This window comes from Musa acuminata, chromosome BXJ3-7, assembly GCF_036884655.1.
Source record: "Musa acuminata AAA Group cultivar baxijiao chromosome BXJ3-7, Cavendish_Baxijiao_AAA, whole genome shotgun sequence".
NCBI lineage: Eukaryota > Viridiplantae > Streptophyta > Magnoliopsida > Zingiberales > Musaceae > Musa > Musa acuminata.
This window is the reverse complement of record NC_088355.1, coordinates 30,527,501-30,545,764: the sequence shown is the minus strand read 5'-3', so window position 1 is coordinate 30,545,764 and position 18,264 is coordinate 30,527,501. Positions and strand designations below refer to the sequence as shown.

At 38.5% G+C, this 18,264-nt stretch overlaps 4 protein-coding genes across 8 annotated transcripts in view; 2 read left to right on the top strand and 2 right to left on the bottom strand.

Moving 5' to 3' along the window:
• The first annotated feature begins 1,233 nt into the window (after nucleotides 1-1,233).
• Nucleotides 1,234-6,737, top strand: LOC135642411 (probable E3 ubiquitin-protein ligase RHB1A). Its single transcript, XM_065158542.1, has 5 exons — nucleotides 1,234-1,374; nucleotides 2,934-3,073; nucleotides 4,485-4,875; nucleotides 5,927-6,036; nucleotides 6,450-6,737. Exons 2-5 carry the CDS (start codon nucleotides 3,011-3,013, stop codon nucleotides 6,501-6,503), a joined length of 618 nt encoding a protein of 205 aa, XP_065014614.1. The 5' UTR covers nucleotides 1,234-1,374; nucleotides 2,934-3,010; the 3' UTR covers nucleotides 6,504-6,737.
• A 1,353-nt stretch (nucleotides 6,738-8,090) lies between these two features.
• LOC135583359 (bet1-like SNARE 1-1) lies at nucleotides 8,091-11,797 on the bottom strand. 5 transcript variants are annotated; one of them, XM_065160381.1, is made up of 7 exons: nucleotides 11,652-11,797; nucleotides 11,100-11,166; nucleotides 10,391-10,538; nucleotides 8,672-8,728; nucleotides 8,513-8,572; nucleotides 8,344-8,429; nucleotides 8,091-8,201 (listed from the first exon to the last, which is right to left on the bottom strand). In XM_065160381.1, the coding sequence occupies exons 2-7, from the start codon at nucleotides 11,111-11,113 to the stop codon at nucleotides 8,114-8,116; spliced, it is 453 nt and encodes a 150-aa protein (XP_065016453.1). In that variant the 5' UTR covers nucleotides 11,114-11,166; nucleotides 11,652-11,797; the 3' UTR covers nucleotides 8,091-8,113. The 5 variants fall into 5 exon arrangements, with proteins under 5 accessions (XP_065016453.1, XP_065016454.1, XP_065016452.1 ...); XM_065160382.1 differs by lacking the exon at nucleotides 11,652-11,797 and adding an exon at nucleotides 11,333-11,645; XM_065160380.1 differs by lacking the exon at nucleotides 11,652-11,797 and adding an exon at nucleotides 11,513-11,645.
• A 63-nt stretch (nucleotides 11,798-11,860) lies between these two features.
• LOC135643436 (deoxyhypusine hydroxylase-B-like) lies at nucleotides 11,861-16,972 on the top strand. The gene is made up of 7 exons (XM_065160379.1): nucleotides 11,861-12,088; nucleotides 14,095-14,228; nucleotides 14,316-14,551; nucleotides 14,630-14,768; nucleotides 15,770-15,896; nucleotides 16,411-16,529; nucleotides 16,607-16,972. The coding sequence occupies exons 1-7, from the start codon at nucleotides 11,932-11,934 to the stop codon at nucleotides 16,637-16,639; spliced, it is 945 nt and encodes a 314-aa protein (XP_065016451.1). The 5' UTR covers nucleotides 11,861-11,931; the 3' UTR covers nucleotides 16,640-16,972.
• Nucleotides 16,973-17,254: 282 nt separating this feature from the next.
• The window catches only part of LOC103973499 (protein LYK5-like), a 1,868-nt gene continuing 858 nt past the window's right edge, over nucleotides 17,255-18,264 (bottom strand). Inside the window, exon 1 of the mRNA XM_009388076.3 lies at nucleotides 17,255-18,264. This exon is cut by the window's right edge and continues 858 nt beyond it. Within this exon, the coding sequence (XP_009386351.2) occupies nucleotides 17,369-18,264 (896 nt within the window). The 3' untranslated portion in view covers nucleotides 17,255-17,368.

The window sequence follows — 18,264 nt, the reverse complement described above, 5'->3', positions numbered from 1 at the left end:
AATTTGTGGGTATTATTGTAACAACATTCAACGTGAGCTCTATATTTTAAATTTGGAATTTGATTTTAGGTACATCAACATCCCTGTATATGGGGCAGTTATGAAAATTAGAATCCTCCTAACTTTTTATGGAGGAGAATGCTTAATTATTTGGATAAGAACAATTTATTCCGAGACGAAAAATTCATTTGCAAGATGAAGCAAGAAATTTAAATTGGCTACTATAAAATTCCCAAGTCTATCAAATGATTATATTTAACTTTGGACGGATTTATGTGAGAATCATTCTTTTTGAGTTTTTTGTTTTTTCGATGATACTTCTTTTTTAGATTTCTCATTTGATGTATTTTTTTTAATATCCTAATTTGATATATTTTTAAAATTAAATCCGTCATCTTTCTAGGAAAGAGGTGCAACTATTTTATCAAAAAGAAAGATGTGCATCTTTCTTTCTTTCTAGGATACTAAAAGAAAAAAATTGACACAACAAATGCAAGTCTAGAAAATGACCGGCTCAAAAAGAGGTCTTTTCAGGAAAATTCGTTTCATATCATAAATAAATAAATATATTTATATTTATATTTATATTTATATGCGTAGGAAAAAGGCTTACGTACTAATTTCTGTCGACCAACCTTTACCCGCGATTGCTTATTACACAGACATTGGGGAGTCAATAAAGGGGCCCACTTTGCTACCCAATAAGTGAGTAGGTGAGCGAAGTCGTCCGCGGTCTTGGCGCCCACTCAGGTCGGGAGCATGGCGCCGGCCGCCACGCGGCCCACGCTTTCCGCCGAACAAAGCAAAAAGAAGCAGTTGTATCTCTTACCCATCTTCGACTCAGAAACCTGCCCGGTGATTGGACCAAACGGCGGCCTCACCTGTGGATCCCACTCGCTCTCCGTCGCCCCCTTCGATCACATCGCAGCGACGCCGGTTCGGTGAACCCACGCCCGGTAGAATAAAAGGCCTCTTCATTTTATGAAATTGATGGAATCTCTTTCTGCGTTACGTTTTCGTTATACCGATAATACCTCGATACCCCATCTCCGCTGTGGGACCAACGGACCGCTCATCTCTTTAACCAAACAAAAGACAGGTGATTCAAACGTGTAATTTTACGGATGGAATCCTTCGCTCGCTCTTATTCTCTCTGTTCCGTGTATGTGTATATATATATATATATATATATATATATATATATATATATATATATATATGGGTCTCCACATTTTGCTCGAATTTGGCGGAGGAAGAGGAAGAGGAAGAAAAGGAAAAGGCCGACGAAGACCGCCCCTCGGTCCGACCGATGGCTCGAGAAACCCTTGCCGTCGCTGCCAACGTCTAGGGTTTGCAATTCCGCTACATCACACGGTAAAACCCTCGAATTTTCCTTGCTCATCACCCCTCGCCCTTCTCGCCGAGCTGCGGCAACCGGTAGTTCGTCGAATTCGGTCGGTTTCTCGCGCCTAATTATGTGTGTGGATGTGCTCTTGATTGGTTTGGATGAGTGATGGGGGCTTGACATCTGATCGTTCTGCTGGCCGGGATGATTCGCTCGTCTGTCTTGTTTTGAGCCTTGTGGCGAGTGCTAGATCCCTCCGTTTGCCTTTATTGCCCATGAGTTCTACCGAGGGTAGCAGAGCTCGTGTTTGGGACTTCTGATTTCCTCTCAATGGAGGTCCTTTTGGTGTATCGTGCAGTTATCGAACTCAGGTGATAGGGGGAGTATAAATCCTGTTGGGCTATCACACGCGTGTATCTCTCCGAGTTCACGAACTGATAGATGCTGTCCTCTTAGACAAATTTAGACCCATTAGCTAGATTCGCGATCCTTTATTCTCTTTCATGTACTCTTTGTTTAAGGTATGTTGGAGCAGTTCTATCAAACTCTGAACGCCATGGTGGATTGTACACTGACCTTCGATCCAGAATTTATCTGGATGGCTGGCTCTTTATCCTTACATCATAAATTTGGGTTGTCCAACACCTTAAATATTGGTCTGGTAATGATGTACCAGACCATCTTACCAAAGGTTGGGAGTTTGAAACTTATCTGACATATTTAAAAATTTGAAGGTGTCAGCTAGCTTAGCTGGTAATGACCTTGATAATTTATCACAAGGTTCTGAGCTCGAATCCTACCTTCGATATTTATCCTTTGTCCCAAAAAAAACAAAAAAATGGTAGTCCGATGAGGGTGACTTCACTGGAGGCTGGTGCTTGGTTATCCTTGCATGTTACTTGCTGTAAAAAGAGTCCAATTTTCTCGATGAAGAGTGAATTTATAATCAATCTTTAATTTGACTTTGCCTTGAGATGTGTCTAGTAGTTTTTTTATTGTAACCAGATATTTGTATTCCAGATTTCCTCTTAGTTAGCACAAGAGCGTTGGGTTTCACCTCTTTGATGCACAACTGATCGGTAAATCAAGGAATTCTTACCTCCTCATCATGATGCTAATTTTGAGTTATGTTGTGGATGATAAATGGAACTTGTATCGTGGTTTGAAAAGAATCGATGACCGTTGGTTAGTCTAAGTGTTGTTAAATATATTCAGTCAGTGGAAGAACCATAGGTGGGAAGTTTGAATGCCTTTTTTACATTGGTTATTAGTGGATCTGAAATTTACTGCTTATGTGGTTGAGTTGACATCACATTACGTGAATTTTGTGTTAAGTTTCACTTCTGTTGGACACTGGCTAGAAGGCTCCAGATTAAGTAAATTACAAATACATTAACATTTATAATCCATAAAATAGAGTTTCTCATTATCCAAATCAAATTCTATGTGTTTGCCTTTAACGATGGATGGCTATGCTTTAACTTATTTGCAGAATCCTTTTCAGTTTTATCTTATGGTGCAATTGAGATTTATTCATTCATGTGTATGTTTTGGCAAGCACTAACACTCTTGGTATCTCATATGGCAGATCACGGGAAATAATGTATGAATATCCTGTAACTTCCAAGTCAGATTGCACTTTTGACTTAAACAAATAAATAGGTAATGGGTGGTTGCTGTTGCTGTTCATCAAGGGCTGAGTTAGATAGAGCACCAGCTTATTCCTATGTGCGTAGCCATTTCTTCTGATGTGTTTTTTTTGTTACTATTGACACTGAATACTAAATATGTGCATTGCATACGCCATTTAAGAAATGTTGCATTTACTTTGCAAAGAAAAGAGAGGTGGTTCATGTTGGTAGCAAATGGACATGTAGCAGAAGCAGCATTGTGGAGCTAGTGCAACACCTTAGATGTAGTGATCTATCGATTTTTAAAGTTCTATAGCTCAAGTAATTGTATAGAGCTATTGTCTTGTACTAAGCTTACTGATGGTAACATATCTATATAATTTACGCAAATAGCTGTGACATTGTGGCATCTTGTTGTTGTAGGCCAAACTGTTGTATACAAGTAGATATTTGTGTCATTTAAGATAATATGCACCTGTTTCAGGTTGATGTTACTTGAGAAGCAGCTGCTTTGCCAATTATTCAATGGTGTGTTTTGCTTAGTCTGAATGTTATGGCCTAAAAAATATAGCAGTTTGACAATCTTGATTTTAAACAAGACAGTACCAACTACCACATTATGCCTATTGTGGAAACTATAGTCGCACCTGAAAATTAGAAGTGATTGGAGATGGGTTTGTGGATAAAATTTGTATCCACGTACTCAAAATGCTTTCATCATGATAACATATAGAATTTGGGTGATTGAATGACCATATGAAACCTATTTATTAATGTAAGGTACATATGCAGATATTGGCATGGATTTTAGAAGATTTAAATTATGAGTGTGTTCTGTTATTGAATATCAAACACACTTCTACCGATGAAGCCAATGTGCAATATGCTTAAGTAGCACTCTGCTAGTAGTTTTTTAAACTATAATAATGCTCAAAATCATAAGTATAGGCTGTTGTGAACCTAACATTATACCGTCTTATCTTAAGATGATTTTGTAAACTAAGGAAAAGGTATAGTTCCTCAATGAAAAATTGGATATGACAATTTTTTGATAGTAATATAGACAATCTGACTAGATACAACTCAGATCAAATCCTAACTAGACTCGATCAAAACATTTGACTTGATCCAAGTTACATCCAGTTCAGCAGCTCTCAGCCTAACTTTCTTGGTTTCTTTCTTTTCTGTTTTGTCTGGTTGTTTTTGGGGAGCCTTTGCCCACATAATGATAAATACATCTTCTTTTTTGTTGTATTGTTTGATCTATTATAATTGTGCAGTAAACTTATTTCCTTGGTTGTATTGAAATGGAGCCTTTTGATTAGTTTCTTGAATTCTTTTTTGCTTCATGAGACCATGTCTTTTTGTTGCATGTTCCTCTAAATTGGGCAAGTATGTGAACATTGTTACTCATTAAGGAGATAATCTAACAACCCATTTAATTTATGCACACAAAACTCAGTATCAGGATCAGAAGCTTGGTAATTTAATTTATGTACCTTTTGCAGTGCCCTCAAGACTTGGAGGAGCATGAACCTCTGTCATCAGCCAGTCATGGTGCATTGTCTGCAGTCTCTTCAGGACTGCTTGTTGACACTAATCTGGACACATCTACTCCAGATACTTACCAAGCACCTCCTGCACCCTTGCCCTATGATGTGGGTTTGGCAAGCACACAAACTTTGCGCAGAGATGTTGACTGTTGTGCCACCAAAACTGATCCTATGCAGCTAGACAATTCTGGGCCAACAGGAGAAACTAATGATAGGTTTGAAACTTCAGACTGCAAGAATAAAGCTCAGAGCGAGCATAATTCTCCTAAGACTACTGAAGATGAGATAAGTAAGCCTGTTACCTCAACTACAGATGAGGAGGACGCTTGCCCCATTTGTCTCGAAGGTAGTCCTATTTTGTTTGTGGAGAACGATTTCTTCCTGCTCTAGGGTTTTTTGATAGTGTCTCATGATATTAGAACTATAAATTTTTCTCTGTTTTTAGGAACTATTTCTCTCCCTAAATAGTAATAGTGTTTATACATCTGATACAATGACATCATGATCATACTTATTTTTTAGCAATCCTTGTTATCTTTCGAAACTTAAGAACCATTTTTCTCCATAGAATAATAATAGTGATTATCCATCTTTTGTAACTGTATAATGGTTGTACTGACTTGCTGGCAATCCTTGTTAACTGCATCATGGAAGCTACATTATTGAAAAACAAATTCATTGACAGAAGCTCATGCTGTCTCTCTTTAGTAATGTTCTTACATGACAGGAAATTATACATGGTGACTATATTATGGATTTTATGCCCTGGACACATGTCCATTTTCTTCTGAATATTTGGCCAGCATTTCTTGGATTACAAATAATTTGGAATATTGTTATGTATTTCTTTGCTGAACAGGTTGATATATAAGTTTTTCTCAATTGTAGATTATTGTGAGAACATTTGTCAGCAATTACATTTAAAACATGAAAGTTGCATGTGCTTGCTACTGTGGCTTTTCACTTAACTGAGAAGGCTTTGATGTGTTATAATTGAAGAATTTTCTGTGTCATTCTTTTCTTCACAAGAATAAATTAACATTAAGATTTTTTTTTGGATAATTAATTAAGCCACTGTGGTCAGGTTTGATCATTTTAACGTTCTCCTTGGAGACATCCAATAAGATACTTTTTGCATTGGAGTAAGTTGATTTTCACATTAAAGAGCTTAAGGATGACAAAGATTCATGTGCCTGACCCCAACTATATAGTTGGGACATTACAGTTTCTTGTTATTGTTGTCTGACTATAGCAAGTTAATTTGGATTCTTATGTGTGACTTGTCATTAGCACGAAGGGTTAAGATCTGACTATGCTGAATTGATCCAATGAGCATTGAGTTTGTGTTTTTCTTAGAATTGATAGTCTGATGAATTTTTCTCTCCCCTATTTGACAGATTATGACACAGAGAACCCTCGAATTATGACAAAGTGTGAACACCATTTTCATCTGTCTTGCATTCTTGAATGGATGGAGAGAAGTGATACTTGTGCCATCTGTAATCAAGTATGAATATGAAGCAACTCATTACTGCTTAACGTTATATTTTATTTTATTCTTTTACATTCATCACAAGTAGGGTTTCATTTACTTCTCTGTAGTATTGGCAATTAGCATTTACATTTTCATATAAGACACAAATTATACGCATAATGATCTTAAAAATCTTGGATAAAAATCTCTTCTGCTATATTGTTTAAGCATCTCACAGTTGGTTCTGTTCACCCTTTCTAGAATTCAAGGAATCTAGAGTTTGCTAATCGAGAAATCACCACCAAGTGCATGTCAAATTCTTTGATATATGCTCAGGTTCTCAAAATTGACGTCGAGACACAGTAAAAGTTGGAGAAAGAATTGTAGATTCTGATTTTTCTAGTCTATTTCTTACAGTGCAGAAAATATATTTTTCTATTCTGCAGATAATGATGATCGACACCACATACAGCATGTCGTCTCCTGAAAATGGTTTTTAGTGGTCAACCGTACAGAGTCGGCTTCAGTCCAGATGAATGCAGGTTTCCCTTCTATTCTAAAAGCAACTTGAAGGTTTTGGGTGAAAGTTTGCATGTCATAGATCAAATTCTTTTGAATTGCCTATTGTGGCAAAACAACAGGAGAAAAGAAAAAAAGCAACAGATCGTAGTATCTGTTATAAATTGCTATCATGTATATCCTTTGTTGTTCTCCCATGTATTTCCTAGTTGTCACTTCAGCAGGTAAAGGTGTGTGCCTATGGGTTCCTTCTGTATTTTGTCAGTCTTCATTATCGTTCGCTTTGATTGCTTTGTCTGTTCTGTTGTATAGCTTTTAAATATGAGTAGGTGATTATTTGTTTGCTGTTGTGTTGGGTTTGAATGATAGTGCTTCAGGTCATCCAACTAAAGATGCATAATCTTCCATTTCTTTCCCATATGTTTTGGGTAATGCCATATTGTTTTTCCAAATGAGACTAGTCTTCCGTTGTAAGTTTTATGCAACTCCTGAAATGGTGACTAGATTTCGACAAACTCAATCAATTTGTTCTTGTGCCTAATGCTAACATAGGGGATTCAGGTGAGAATAGAGCGTGCAGCCGGAATGATAGAGGCTTTTCAGTGGTGATACTTCAACTACCCAAGATCGTTTTGACTGGCAGTGTATGCGTTAAACTTGTAGAGAATTTTCAGTGGTGATAGTGATCGATCAAGTGGAGACTGGATTTATATTTCTGAATTCTGTTTTCTTATTCTTTTACGATATTTGGTACTTAGAAAGTGTCCTCCAACAATGCATTGTTGATGGTCTATAGAAGTCTGCTACAAGGCAAGTCACCAGAGATTGGCATTGTTGAGGGATTGTTGATGATGTTTGGATTCATGTGAAGAAAATTGCAGTTGCTTTTACATACATACATATATATATATATATACCTACGTACGTGTCATCTTTCTTTTCTGGGTCTGTTTACTAAACATCTATTTCTAACTTCGAATACTATTATTATTATTATTATTATTATTATTATTATTATTATTATTATTATTATTATTATTATTATTATTTTATTATGTCGCTTTCAATTCACCGTCTCCTTCCCCCTAGTTAACAATCTCTCCTGCTTCTCCAAGGTTTGATTCGAGTCTTTCGGTGACAGCATGTCATCCCTCACCTCCCTCTCCATCTCATGCCCTATCGTCGCTCTCATTTTTCTCTCCATCTCTTTCCCTATTTATTTGGATGGGTCAGAGAACCATCGAGCCAAAAAAAAGCTCCATGAATTATTTATATTTTTATGATTAATTTTATTATTTTTTAAAAATAAAAAATTATTATCAAAATTAATTGATAATATCAAAATTTATGAATAAATAACAAGTTAATATTATTTTATCAAATTCATTTGAATCAAATATATCATAATTAATTTAATCAAAATTCAATTGTGGATCAGGCATGCAGGCCCAAATATTGATTGAATGAGACGAGAACGAATAATACGAGGACGAGACGAGAGGTCGTCCTTTATTATTCATCCCTGTGCCATATCCATATAATAGAAAATAACTCATCATCCCCACAGCTATAATCGACACCTTACCATTTCTTATGGTTTATTAAAGCACCACTGCTGGATGACCAAGTTTAAGAGACCGACTGGTAGCAACTGACCGCTCAACTCAGGTGCCACCCATCTATACAATAACAGCAACTTCACTTGTTAACATTGACAATATAGGAGGAGCACACACAGTTATTACAATTACAGTCATTGCAAGCATAATGACATATCACCACCACCCGATCTTGAAAGTACAATCTAACACGCTTGCTTACTTGGTCAAGAAATAAACGAGCAAGAAGAGGGCCACAAAAGATGCCACCAGGGTAGCCATTCTACGACTCGACTTCGTCTCAAAAACCTAAAATACGAAAAGAAGGCTCAATATGTTCAGCGGTCCAGATATAAGGGGGTCGCAGTAACTATGAGCTTCAAACTATTTACCATCTTGAAGCGATCCATTGTTCCAGACAGGATGCCCCTTGATGAATCCATATCATTGCCCTGATATCAAACAGAGCAATGCTCATGTACACTGACCATGACCAAACAACCAAGGCATTGGTGGATCGGTACATGACCACAAACATGTAAACTACGTACCATACGATCAAGCATTCGATTGTGACTCTCAACCTCACCATGTATGTCACCTGTCAACTGTAAAAAGATTGACTGATATTGCAAGTTTTGTAGTATACTTGGTCCAGGCATCAAGAGATGACGATCCAGTGAACTTGAACAACACATGCAGAGAAGAACGAAGCTCAAACCCCATAGGGGTAGGAACTCTGATATGGTGGACCAAGTGAAGGTGAAACTTTTTGTGGTGCCAAAGGGCATGAGTCGCATGAACTACGAGGAATATGAAAAGGGAAAGGATGATCCCTCAGATCAGAATAAAAAACTCTATTGACCATCCAAAGATGGAGCTTTTGCATCTTACAGGTTTTACAATTCTTATAATTCTTAACTGAACAGATGCCTAACTGGTATGAGACGTGAAGATATCAATTTCATGATTAGGAATATATCCAATTTGCATGATGCAACTAAATTGCTAGTTAATATTTACTCTCAAAATTTTGGCACTGTTATTACCACGAAACTCTCTTCAGCCTTGATAGGTTAAATATACATAAATCAGAGAAGAAAGACAAAAAAGGAAACCATCAGACAGGAAGAGTGTGCGCTCAGGCACTTACGCACAGAGACCTGTGCAAGCCATTGCACTTGTGCCCGTGTCGAAAAGGTACACACAGACTCAATTTTCACATCATGAACAGGAAAAAGAAATTCCAAGGTTCTCTAGGCTGGTTTAAAATTTTATTGGAATGCATTTCTGATATTGAGTATAGAATATAACACAAAACTTGTAAAAGATATGCTTGAGATGTCTATATTTGGTAAAGTCATCCGATAACTGATCTTTTTAATTGCAAGGCACAGTTTCTGTCACGTTTTTGTCATTCAAAGTTAATTAATTCAGGAATTTCTTTTAGTGTCTGAAGGCATGAAGAAATAACAAAATACATTTACTCTGAGGTTAGGCAATTAAAATTCTAAGAACTTCCAAAAATAAAGAGAAATTTTATGGTGCCCTTGTACAGGTCATCCATTTAGCTAATTGCCATAGCACTGAAGAATGAAGATTCTCAATAATCACACCAGTTTCATTCAGGAAAAAAATTAACTCAACTAGAAAATTCTGTGGCCTGTAATCAAGTTTGCTTAAAACCATAATCTTATGTCATGGGAAACACATATTAACAAACTTAGGTTTGACAATCAAACATCTCTCCTGAACACAAAACTTGGCAATCAAATGTCGTAAACGAGTGTCACAACTCGATTGATATTCCAAGCCAACAATTTGCACATAGTGAATCTAAGCCAAGATAAGTAAAAATGCTTAATTCCTGGTTATTAGCAACAGATCACATATATCAATCAATTGATTTTTCAGAACTACCTCGGATTTATCAATATATCTGCATTCAAATCCATGACATCTTTGTTATTTATGGTATCTCAAAGTCTTCCTTCAAAATTATAATGTGTCTACCCATATATACTCTTCAATGGGTGAGAGACTAGACACAGCCTATGCCCAGATTACATTAGGACCATCCATTTTAACTTGGTTGTGGTAAAGAGATTAGGAAAAAAATATGATAGAGATCTCTCTCCCATGTTTCTCCCATTTTCAAACTTCTTGCATGCATGGAATGTGCAGAAAAACTTACCATTTACTCATCAAATATTATAAAAAAAGAACCAAAAAAAGTGAAAAATTGCAGTCAATTACTCATTTACACTTACTCTCTTCAGAATGTTGACTCTATCTTGCAGCCCTTCCATAGCAAGATCATTGTCATGCTCATCAATTTCATGAGATGAGTATGCTGAAGCTCGAACCCCACCTTCTTCAATGCTATAAAAAAGAGCAGTTCTGTTGCTGTGATAATCCCTGCAATCAGTCGAAAGTCACAATAACCACAAATAACATCATGCACAGAAGATTTTGCTACTTTTGTATCTAAATGCACCTAGTCCAATCAAACAGGAGTGCTATTGGTTCAAAACATTGCTTATTTCTTGAAAATAGAATGCAAGATCATGAACTAATCACCATATATATAAAAAAAAAGTTTCCAAATTTGTAATTCTCACCTTTGAAATGTGCAAAAGTGGTATCCTAATACTATGATTATAATGTAAGTTAAGCAAGTTGTTACACTATGAGGGTTCTAGTTGTCTCTTTTACTAAGGTTCCATGGGGGCAACAACATTGCCCTTCTCCCACAACTCCTACAAATACGTGAATATGTAAGACACGAGATTAGTCTTCTAGTCACTAGCTTTAAAAGGCTTCACACTCTTAACATGCGCACACACACGCACGCGGACACGTAAACACCCACACACACAAAAGAAGCAAAGCATAGCAAAATAAGATCTAAGTTGTAGTGATTTTACAGTAAATTATCATGCCAACCATTTCCAGAGTAAGAGAAAGATCAGAACTAACCTTCTTGAGTTCATGGGTGCACTAACTTCAGGAAAAAAAATCCTCTGCCTTTCCTAAAGAATCTTTTCTGTGTCGAAATCAACAATTTCATTGTTAGGGTTTCAGCGCAGTTGCACAAAAATATTCAAAACACCTAAACGTTTGAAGAAGGCCATAAACTTCGCACGTAAAACCAAACCCAAGAAAACAATCTTCAAAAACAATCTGAAGAGCGCGATCAAATACTGATGAACCTTTCTCGTGTCTCTCAGCAATTTGAGGAAATTAAACTCAAGAATGCAAGAAGGGCGATATTGAAGCTTCGGATCGATTAACAAGCATCGGAAACCCTAGGCATATAGATCGATTGAAAGACATATCGATCAACTGACTCATCGACATGAGATGAACAGGGAGCAAGAAAACAAGTTTACTCCGATCGCGTGGCCAAACTTGTCGTCGGGTTTTTTCGATCGGGGGAGATCGACCAAGAGGGACATCTTATTTTCTTTCCACGGTTTTAATGATGCACTTTATTTGCACGCGCACGGCAGACAGGTACGGAAATCTCACCGTTGATGGGGTCGAGCGAGCGTCTTGATGCTTCCGATGAGTGTCCGGGCGAACTTGAAGCGCGATGGAAGGGAGGCGCAGAACGAAGGTAATATCACCGTTCATATGGTAATTGCGGGAATCTCAAAGTCCGATGGATGTAGATTACGCGATTGGAATGCGTTCGACTAACGCCAAATTAATCGGCATATATATATATATATAGCGTTCGCCATCGTCAGCGAGGGTTTTGACCGCGCTTTGGGTTCCCCCTCGCCGTCTTCCTCTCTGCGCCGAAGCGATGGGTTGTGAGAACTCCTTCGAGTCGTCTCCGGAGATGGAGAGATTCCTCTGCGAGCGGCTTCTCGATCCCAGCCAACCCATCTCCGAGCGCTTCAGGGCTCTCTTCTCCCTCCGTAATCTCCGCGGCGCTGGCCCTCGCGAGGCCCTAATTTGTGGTACGTTCCAATCATCATCCAGTTCGATCGTTTTCTTCTCCTGTTAATTCGATTTTTCATATGGACGTCGCATCCTGATGATTTTGTTGATTTGGACTTGTGACTTTTGAGCACATATTGGTATGTATTTAGATCTTTTGAATGTAGGCTTGTAGGCAGGCAGAAGACGACACAGATAACTTATTGATTAAGGGATGACAAGATTGCAAACCTGTGGTGTGTGATCTGTGGGTTAGTGCTGGATTGGAGCTGCTTAGGCCAACGGGTTTAATTTAGGAGGTCAGATTAGGTGTTGGATTATATCTGATGTTCAAGGTGGAAAAAGGTTCCTATTTTTGATATTTGTTTTATATTTTTTGCAATTACATCTCACCTTCTGAGTATCATGAAGGCAGGATTCTATATTTATCCTACTTCTGTCGATCATTGGTTATATTCAGGCTGGTAACACAATATGAAAATGAATCTTTACCCAAGATTGTTTGATAAGATGTTAATGGTGAAATTCTTTCCCCTCTTGTAATGTATATAGTTTTGTTCAACAGGACCAATGTTTGGGACAGTATGAGACATCTTAACTTTTAGAAGTACTTAAAGAGAGAAAAGAGATAGCTTGAAGATCTTACTAGAAAATTGTTTATATGGGTGACTACTCATTTATGGTTTATGGTGAAAGTCTTTCATGTGACCTCTGAGTACAGTAGTGTGTACTGAGTTTAATGTTGCTGGAAGAGGTCAGATTAATACTTCTTTCTTGAATATTCATTTCATGGTATTGCCTTTCATGTCTTCCAGACTTGAAGTCTAAATTCATGTTGAAATTTATATTTCAATCATAATACTAAAGTGGGATTAATCTGACAAAGTGCATAATTCTATAAAACAATGTCACATTTTGCCTTCAGTGATATCCTTTTCAAGGATTATTTTTGTTTTTTGTGTTGTATCATTAGGTCAGTAGTATATGTTGGTTTGGATTGGTACAACAAGGGACTAGAAAAAAAAACAGAGCAAAAAATTGAAATGGATGATGGAGCATATCATTTTCCTCTGTTTATCTTACAAAGTGCATATATTTCAATCATAATACTAAAGTGGGATTAATCTGACAAAGTGCATAATTCTATAAAACAATGTCACATTTTGCCTTCTGTGATATCCTTTTCAAGGATTATTTTTGTTTATTGTGTTGTATCATTAGGTCAGTAGTATATGTTGGTTTGGATTGGTACAACATGGGATTAGAAAAAAAAAACAGATCAAAAAATTGAAATGGATGATGGAGCATATCATTTTCCTCTGTTTATCTTACAAAGTGCATATATTTCAATCATAATACTAAAGTGGGATTAATCTGACAAAGTGCATAATTCTATAAAACAATGCCACATTTTGCCTTCAGTGATATCCTTTTCAAGGATTATTTTTGGTTATTGTGTTGTATCATTAGGTCAGTAGTATATGTTGGTTTGGATTGGTACAACATGGGATTAGAAAAAATAAACAGAGCAAAAAATTGAAATGGATGATGGAGCATATCATTTTCCTCTGTTTATCTTAGTGGCTGCATGGTACATGTTCCAAGTATGGATTTAGGAATTGCCATTCCACCAGCAAAAAGTGATCAGCTTGCCAAAAAGAACAGGAAATTTTAAGAAAGATCTACCACAGATCAACTGTTCAAAACAGGGATATCAGGGTCCTCTCATTGCTACTTTGTCAAAATTTATCTGACTTTTGACCAGAAAGCACAAATTTTGTGAAATTGAGTGATACTTGCGCTGGTTTAAGCCAGGAACATTTCACGAGTTGTCTTCCCTTTCTCTTTGTCATCACAGTCGATTTTGCAAAATATGTTTTGGTTTTCCTACGAAATTTTGCCACAGCAGTTCCTGAGAGCATTTCTGAATTCAGTTTGAAATTCTGGAAAATGTTGCTTAGAATTTAGTGGGATGGAATGAATTTTGGTTAACAGTTTCTGTATTTTTTTTCTCTCTTCTTTTCAGCCACAAGGGATTCTTCAAATTTGCTTGCACATGAGGCAGCATTTGCTCTTGGTCAGATGCAGGATGTCGAAGCAATTCCTACCTTAGTGAATGTTCTCAAAGATATGTCATTACATCCAATTGTTCGTCATGAGGTCACCCCTTCTCTTGAGCATTTTATTGCATTACCAAGGTTTTTTTTTGTATATTTTTAGTTGTGCTCAATTGTCACTAATACTTAGGCAGCTGAAGCTCTTGGAGCAATTGGCTTGGACAGTGTTATTCCCATTTTAGAAGACAGTTTGACAAATGACCCAGCTCCGGAGGTGCAAGAAACATGTGAATTAGCTCTTAGACGAATTAAGGAACAAAAGAGCCTCAATAGTATGGATGGAACATCCCCAATAAATGCTTCTCCCTTTCTTTCAGTTGATCCAGCTGTGCCTACTTCCCTTATTTCTTCAGTAGATCAATTGAGGTATAATATCACTAGTTTGGTACTTGAATTGTTAATTGGTTTTCACCTGGCTCAGTTGCCATTTTGTTCTTGTTTAAGGGAAGTTCTCCTAAATGAAGAAGAGGGTATGTATGAGAGATATGCTGCACTATTTGCACTAAGAAATGATGGTAGAGATGCTGCAGTTAGCGCTATCATTTCATCATTAGGTGCAAGAAGTGCTCTCTTACGGCATGAGGTATGTCAGTTGTCTGTGGACACAAATAGGCTTGTCTTATTTGTTTATGAAGATTGTGTCTTCTGTATGATGATTATTCACAATTAATGCTGAAGATGTAAGCAAGCATTTTATTTTCTGGATAAGTTATTTTTTGTGAAATTTATTGAGTTGGATTATGTAGCTCAGTCTTGAAGTTTGAATAAAGGATTTAAGTCTTCATCCACTACCAGTTTTGGTAACCGCTAAATATCAATTGGTACCATCCTATATGGTCTGGTACTGGTCCTTTGTCAAACTGGGTTGATACTGACTCACACAAATGAGACTTGACCCCTTGGTTTTGAACCACTGTTGCATTATAACAGTATTTGTTGGGTGAAGATGCTATCACAATATCTTTATTCACATAATCTGATATGATGGAACTAGCTATGTGCAAGAGACTTAAACATATGAGGCATATTTTTTCTTCTTGAATTTGATTTTATTTTTTTATACTACACTAAGGATTTTTGTTTATACTTATAAATATATAAAAATCATTGTGCCCAAAAAAAGGATGAACAGTGTTTGTATAAATGCTTGAGTTCAGTTGGATTTTCAGTTAGCTGATCTCCGTTGCATTCTGCTTCTTTACAATAGAAGTGTTCTTACAATGTTAGTCAGTAAACAAGTATTTTGATCGGAGAAACTGAGATTCAGTAGGAATACATTTAATCATTTGACTCAATAGTTTTGTGAAATTTCTGGTGTTTAGTTTCAGGCCTGTTTTTGATACTTTTTATGACTTTCTTTCTTATCTTTCGGAATCTATATTTTCCATTTGAGAACTCTTTTATGCACAATGTTCAACTTCTTGTCTCTGTAACTAAACCACCAAACAACATTGTTCAGCAACCATGAAATTAAAAGAAATGCAACTGTGAGGATTTCCTACTTTAAATTGTTAATGTGATATTTTGCAGCATGACATCATACTCATCTACTAAACTAATGATCTCTTTTAACTCACTATGCAGGTCGCATATGTCTTGGGTCAGCTGCAGAACAAAACAGCCACTGCTACACTTTCTGAGGTCCTAAAAAATGTTGATGAGCACCCAATGGTTAGACATGAAGCCGCAGAAGCCCTCGGCTCCATAGCAGGTATATCTGCATTCGGCAGTTGGTTTTATGTCAATTTTATGAAGTCAGTTGATTGTATAAATCTATTGTTTGGTGCACTTGTTCTCCTCAGAAGATCTTGTACCGAAATGTGTTTTGTATTGTATACTCTTTACCTAACTAGGCTGGCATCAACTACCAAGTGGTGGTGGTGTTGCAAATGAAGTCACATCCTGGTTGAGACTCTTAGTTCCCCTATCTACTTTTGTTTGTTTTACCTCAAAGCCATAGATTCTCTCGTTAGTGATGGATTTGGACTAAGAAGCTGCTTGTTCCGTCTGTGTCATATATTTCTACAGTCCTTTGCTAGTCATTCCTCCGTCACCTTTTTTTTGTTTATCAGTTTAAGTATCTTAATTTCCAAGTGTTCTATTTGCTTTGTTTCCATGACCTTGAATTTTGTTAATGTTGTTGTGACACTTCATTTTAACCTAACAATCTCAGTTTTTTTGTTTTTGGATTTTGATGCCTTTATTTTCTTCTCGTCTTGCTCCAGATGGTGAATGTGTGGCACTTCTGAAAGAATTTGCATCGGATCCTGAACCAATAGTTTCCCAGAGCTGTGAGGTTGCTTTGAGCATGCTCGAGTACGAAAGATCCGGCATGTCCTTCGAGGTAAGGATCCAAAGTGACCTAGAAATTGTGACCTTATCTAGGTAGGGTATCTTAACCCGTGTTCTTTTTCCATGCAGTATCTGTTTTTGCAGAAGCCCTTGGTGCAATAGGCCCTGATAGAGAAAGAGGCTTCACTGCTGTATGGCTCACTATATCAGGACGCGGTGTCTGCTTACTCTATATGAAACCAACAGCCAGCCACTAAGAAACCTACTAATGCAGAATTAGTTGCAGGAGTTGTTTGATCATTATGATAAATTATCCCATGCAACATGTTCATGTACTTCTTTTTATATCGATTGTTAGATTTTTGCTGTTGGAACATGATTATGGCAGAACAAAAAAAAAAAAGACCATGTTATCCAACATCATTTGCATCAATATATGATGTAGCTCCATATAAACTGCAACTTGTTGTTATTATATTACCCAGTTGTGATTAACTTGTTGGTTGCATACTTTTATCATAATAACAGGTGAGATATCGTTGCCAAAGCATATTCCATGCTCGCTGCAACGCGCTTTCCACCATCTATATCACTAACATTCTGCGCAAATCTCAAAAATGTGAAGTTCTACACCAATTTCAAAGCATGATGGCCCAACACCACTGGATTGTCAGATAGGATTGTCAAAAAGGTGCAGTTCTACAGCACGCGACGGAAACTAATTAAAAAGATTTGCGCCCCGTCACATAGGATTGTCAACAATTGCAGTCTCGTGTATTGAATGAATCGTTAGTTTATTTGACCCAATCACACCAAAACCACTATTCCCAACACGCAAATAACCAATAAATCTTTGGATTGAGATACCCAAAAGAAATAGACGACCTACACTCACCGCGGAGCCATCGACACCGAGAAGTCGGTCGGAATCCTAACCTTCTCCGCCCACACCTTCGATTCCAGGTACGCCTTGGAGATCTTCCCGGCGACCCACGTCATGTCAGGCCGCGCCGCCGCCTCCGTCTCCACGCACCGCAGTGCCACCCGGATCAGCTTCTCCGCAGCCTCCACCGGGAACGAGTCCCGCAGCCGCCTGTCCACCCATCGCCTCACCCTCCCCCGCCGCTCCTCCTCCTCGTCCCCCTCCGACGCCACCCCGATCGCCTCCCGCGCCGTTTCGATGAGTGAGAACACGTCGAAGGCCTTACGCTCCTTGTCGTACCGGTACTTGAGCGGCTCCTCGCCGGAGACCATCTCTAGGAGCATCACCCCGAAGGCGAACACGTCGGACCGCCTCGACACAGCCCCGTGGGCGAGCACCTCCGGCGCCATGTACCCCGTTGTCCCCTCAATCTTTCTCTGACGCTCGTTGGATCCCTTTCTCGTAGACGACGGCGATAGGACCGGGGTGATCTCTGCGTCCTCGGCGGCAGGATCGGGATCGGGGACCTCACCGGCGAGATCCGCAGCGCCGAAGTGGCAGATCTTGGCGCGGAAGTCGGGCTCCGTGACGATGACGGCGGAGCTTTTAACCCGGTTGTGGACGCCGGCGGCGGCGGAGGAATGCTGGTGGATGTACTCGAGGCCGTGGGCAACGTCGGCAGCGACCTGGACGCGGGAAGCCCAGGTTGCGAGCGGAGTGAAGCGGGGATTTCGCGGGTTGCGGAGGCAGTCGGCGAGGCTGGCGCCGGGAACGAATTCGTAGACGAGATAGACGTGGTCATCGGCGAGGGAGGCGCCGAGGAGGCGAGCGAGGCTGCTGTGGTGGGACCTGCCGAGGGCAGCGA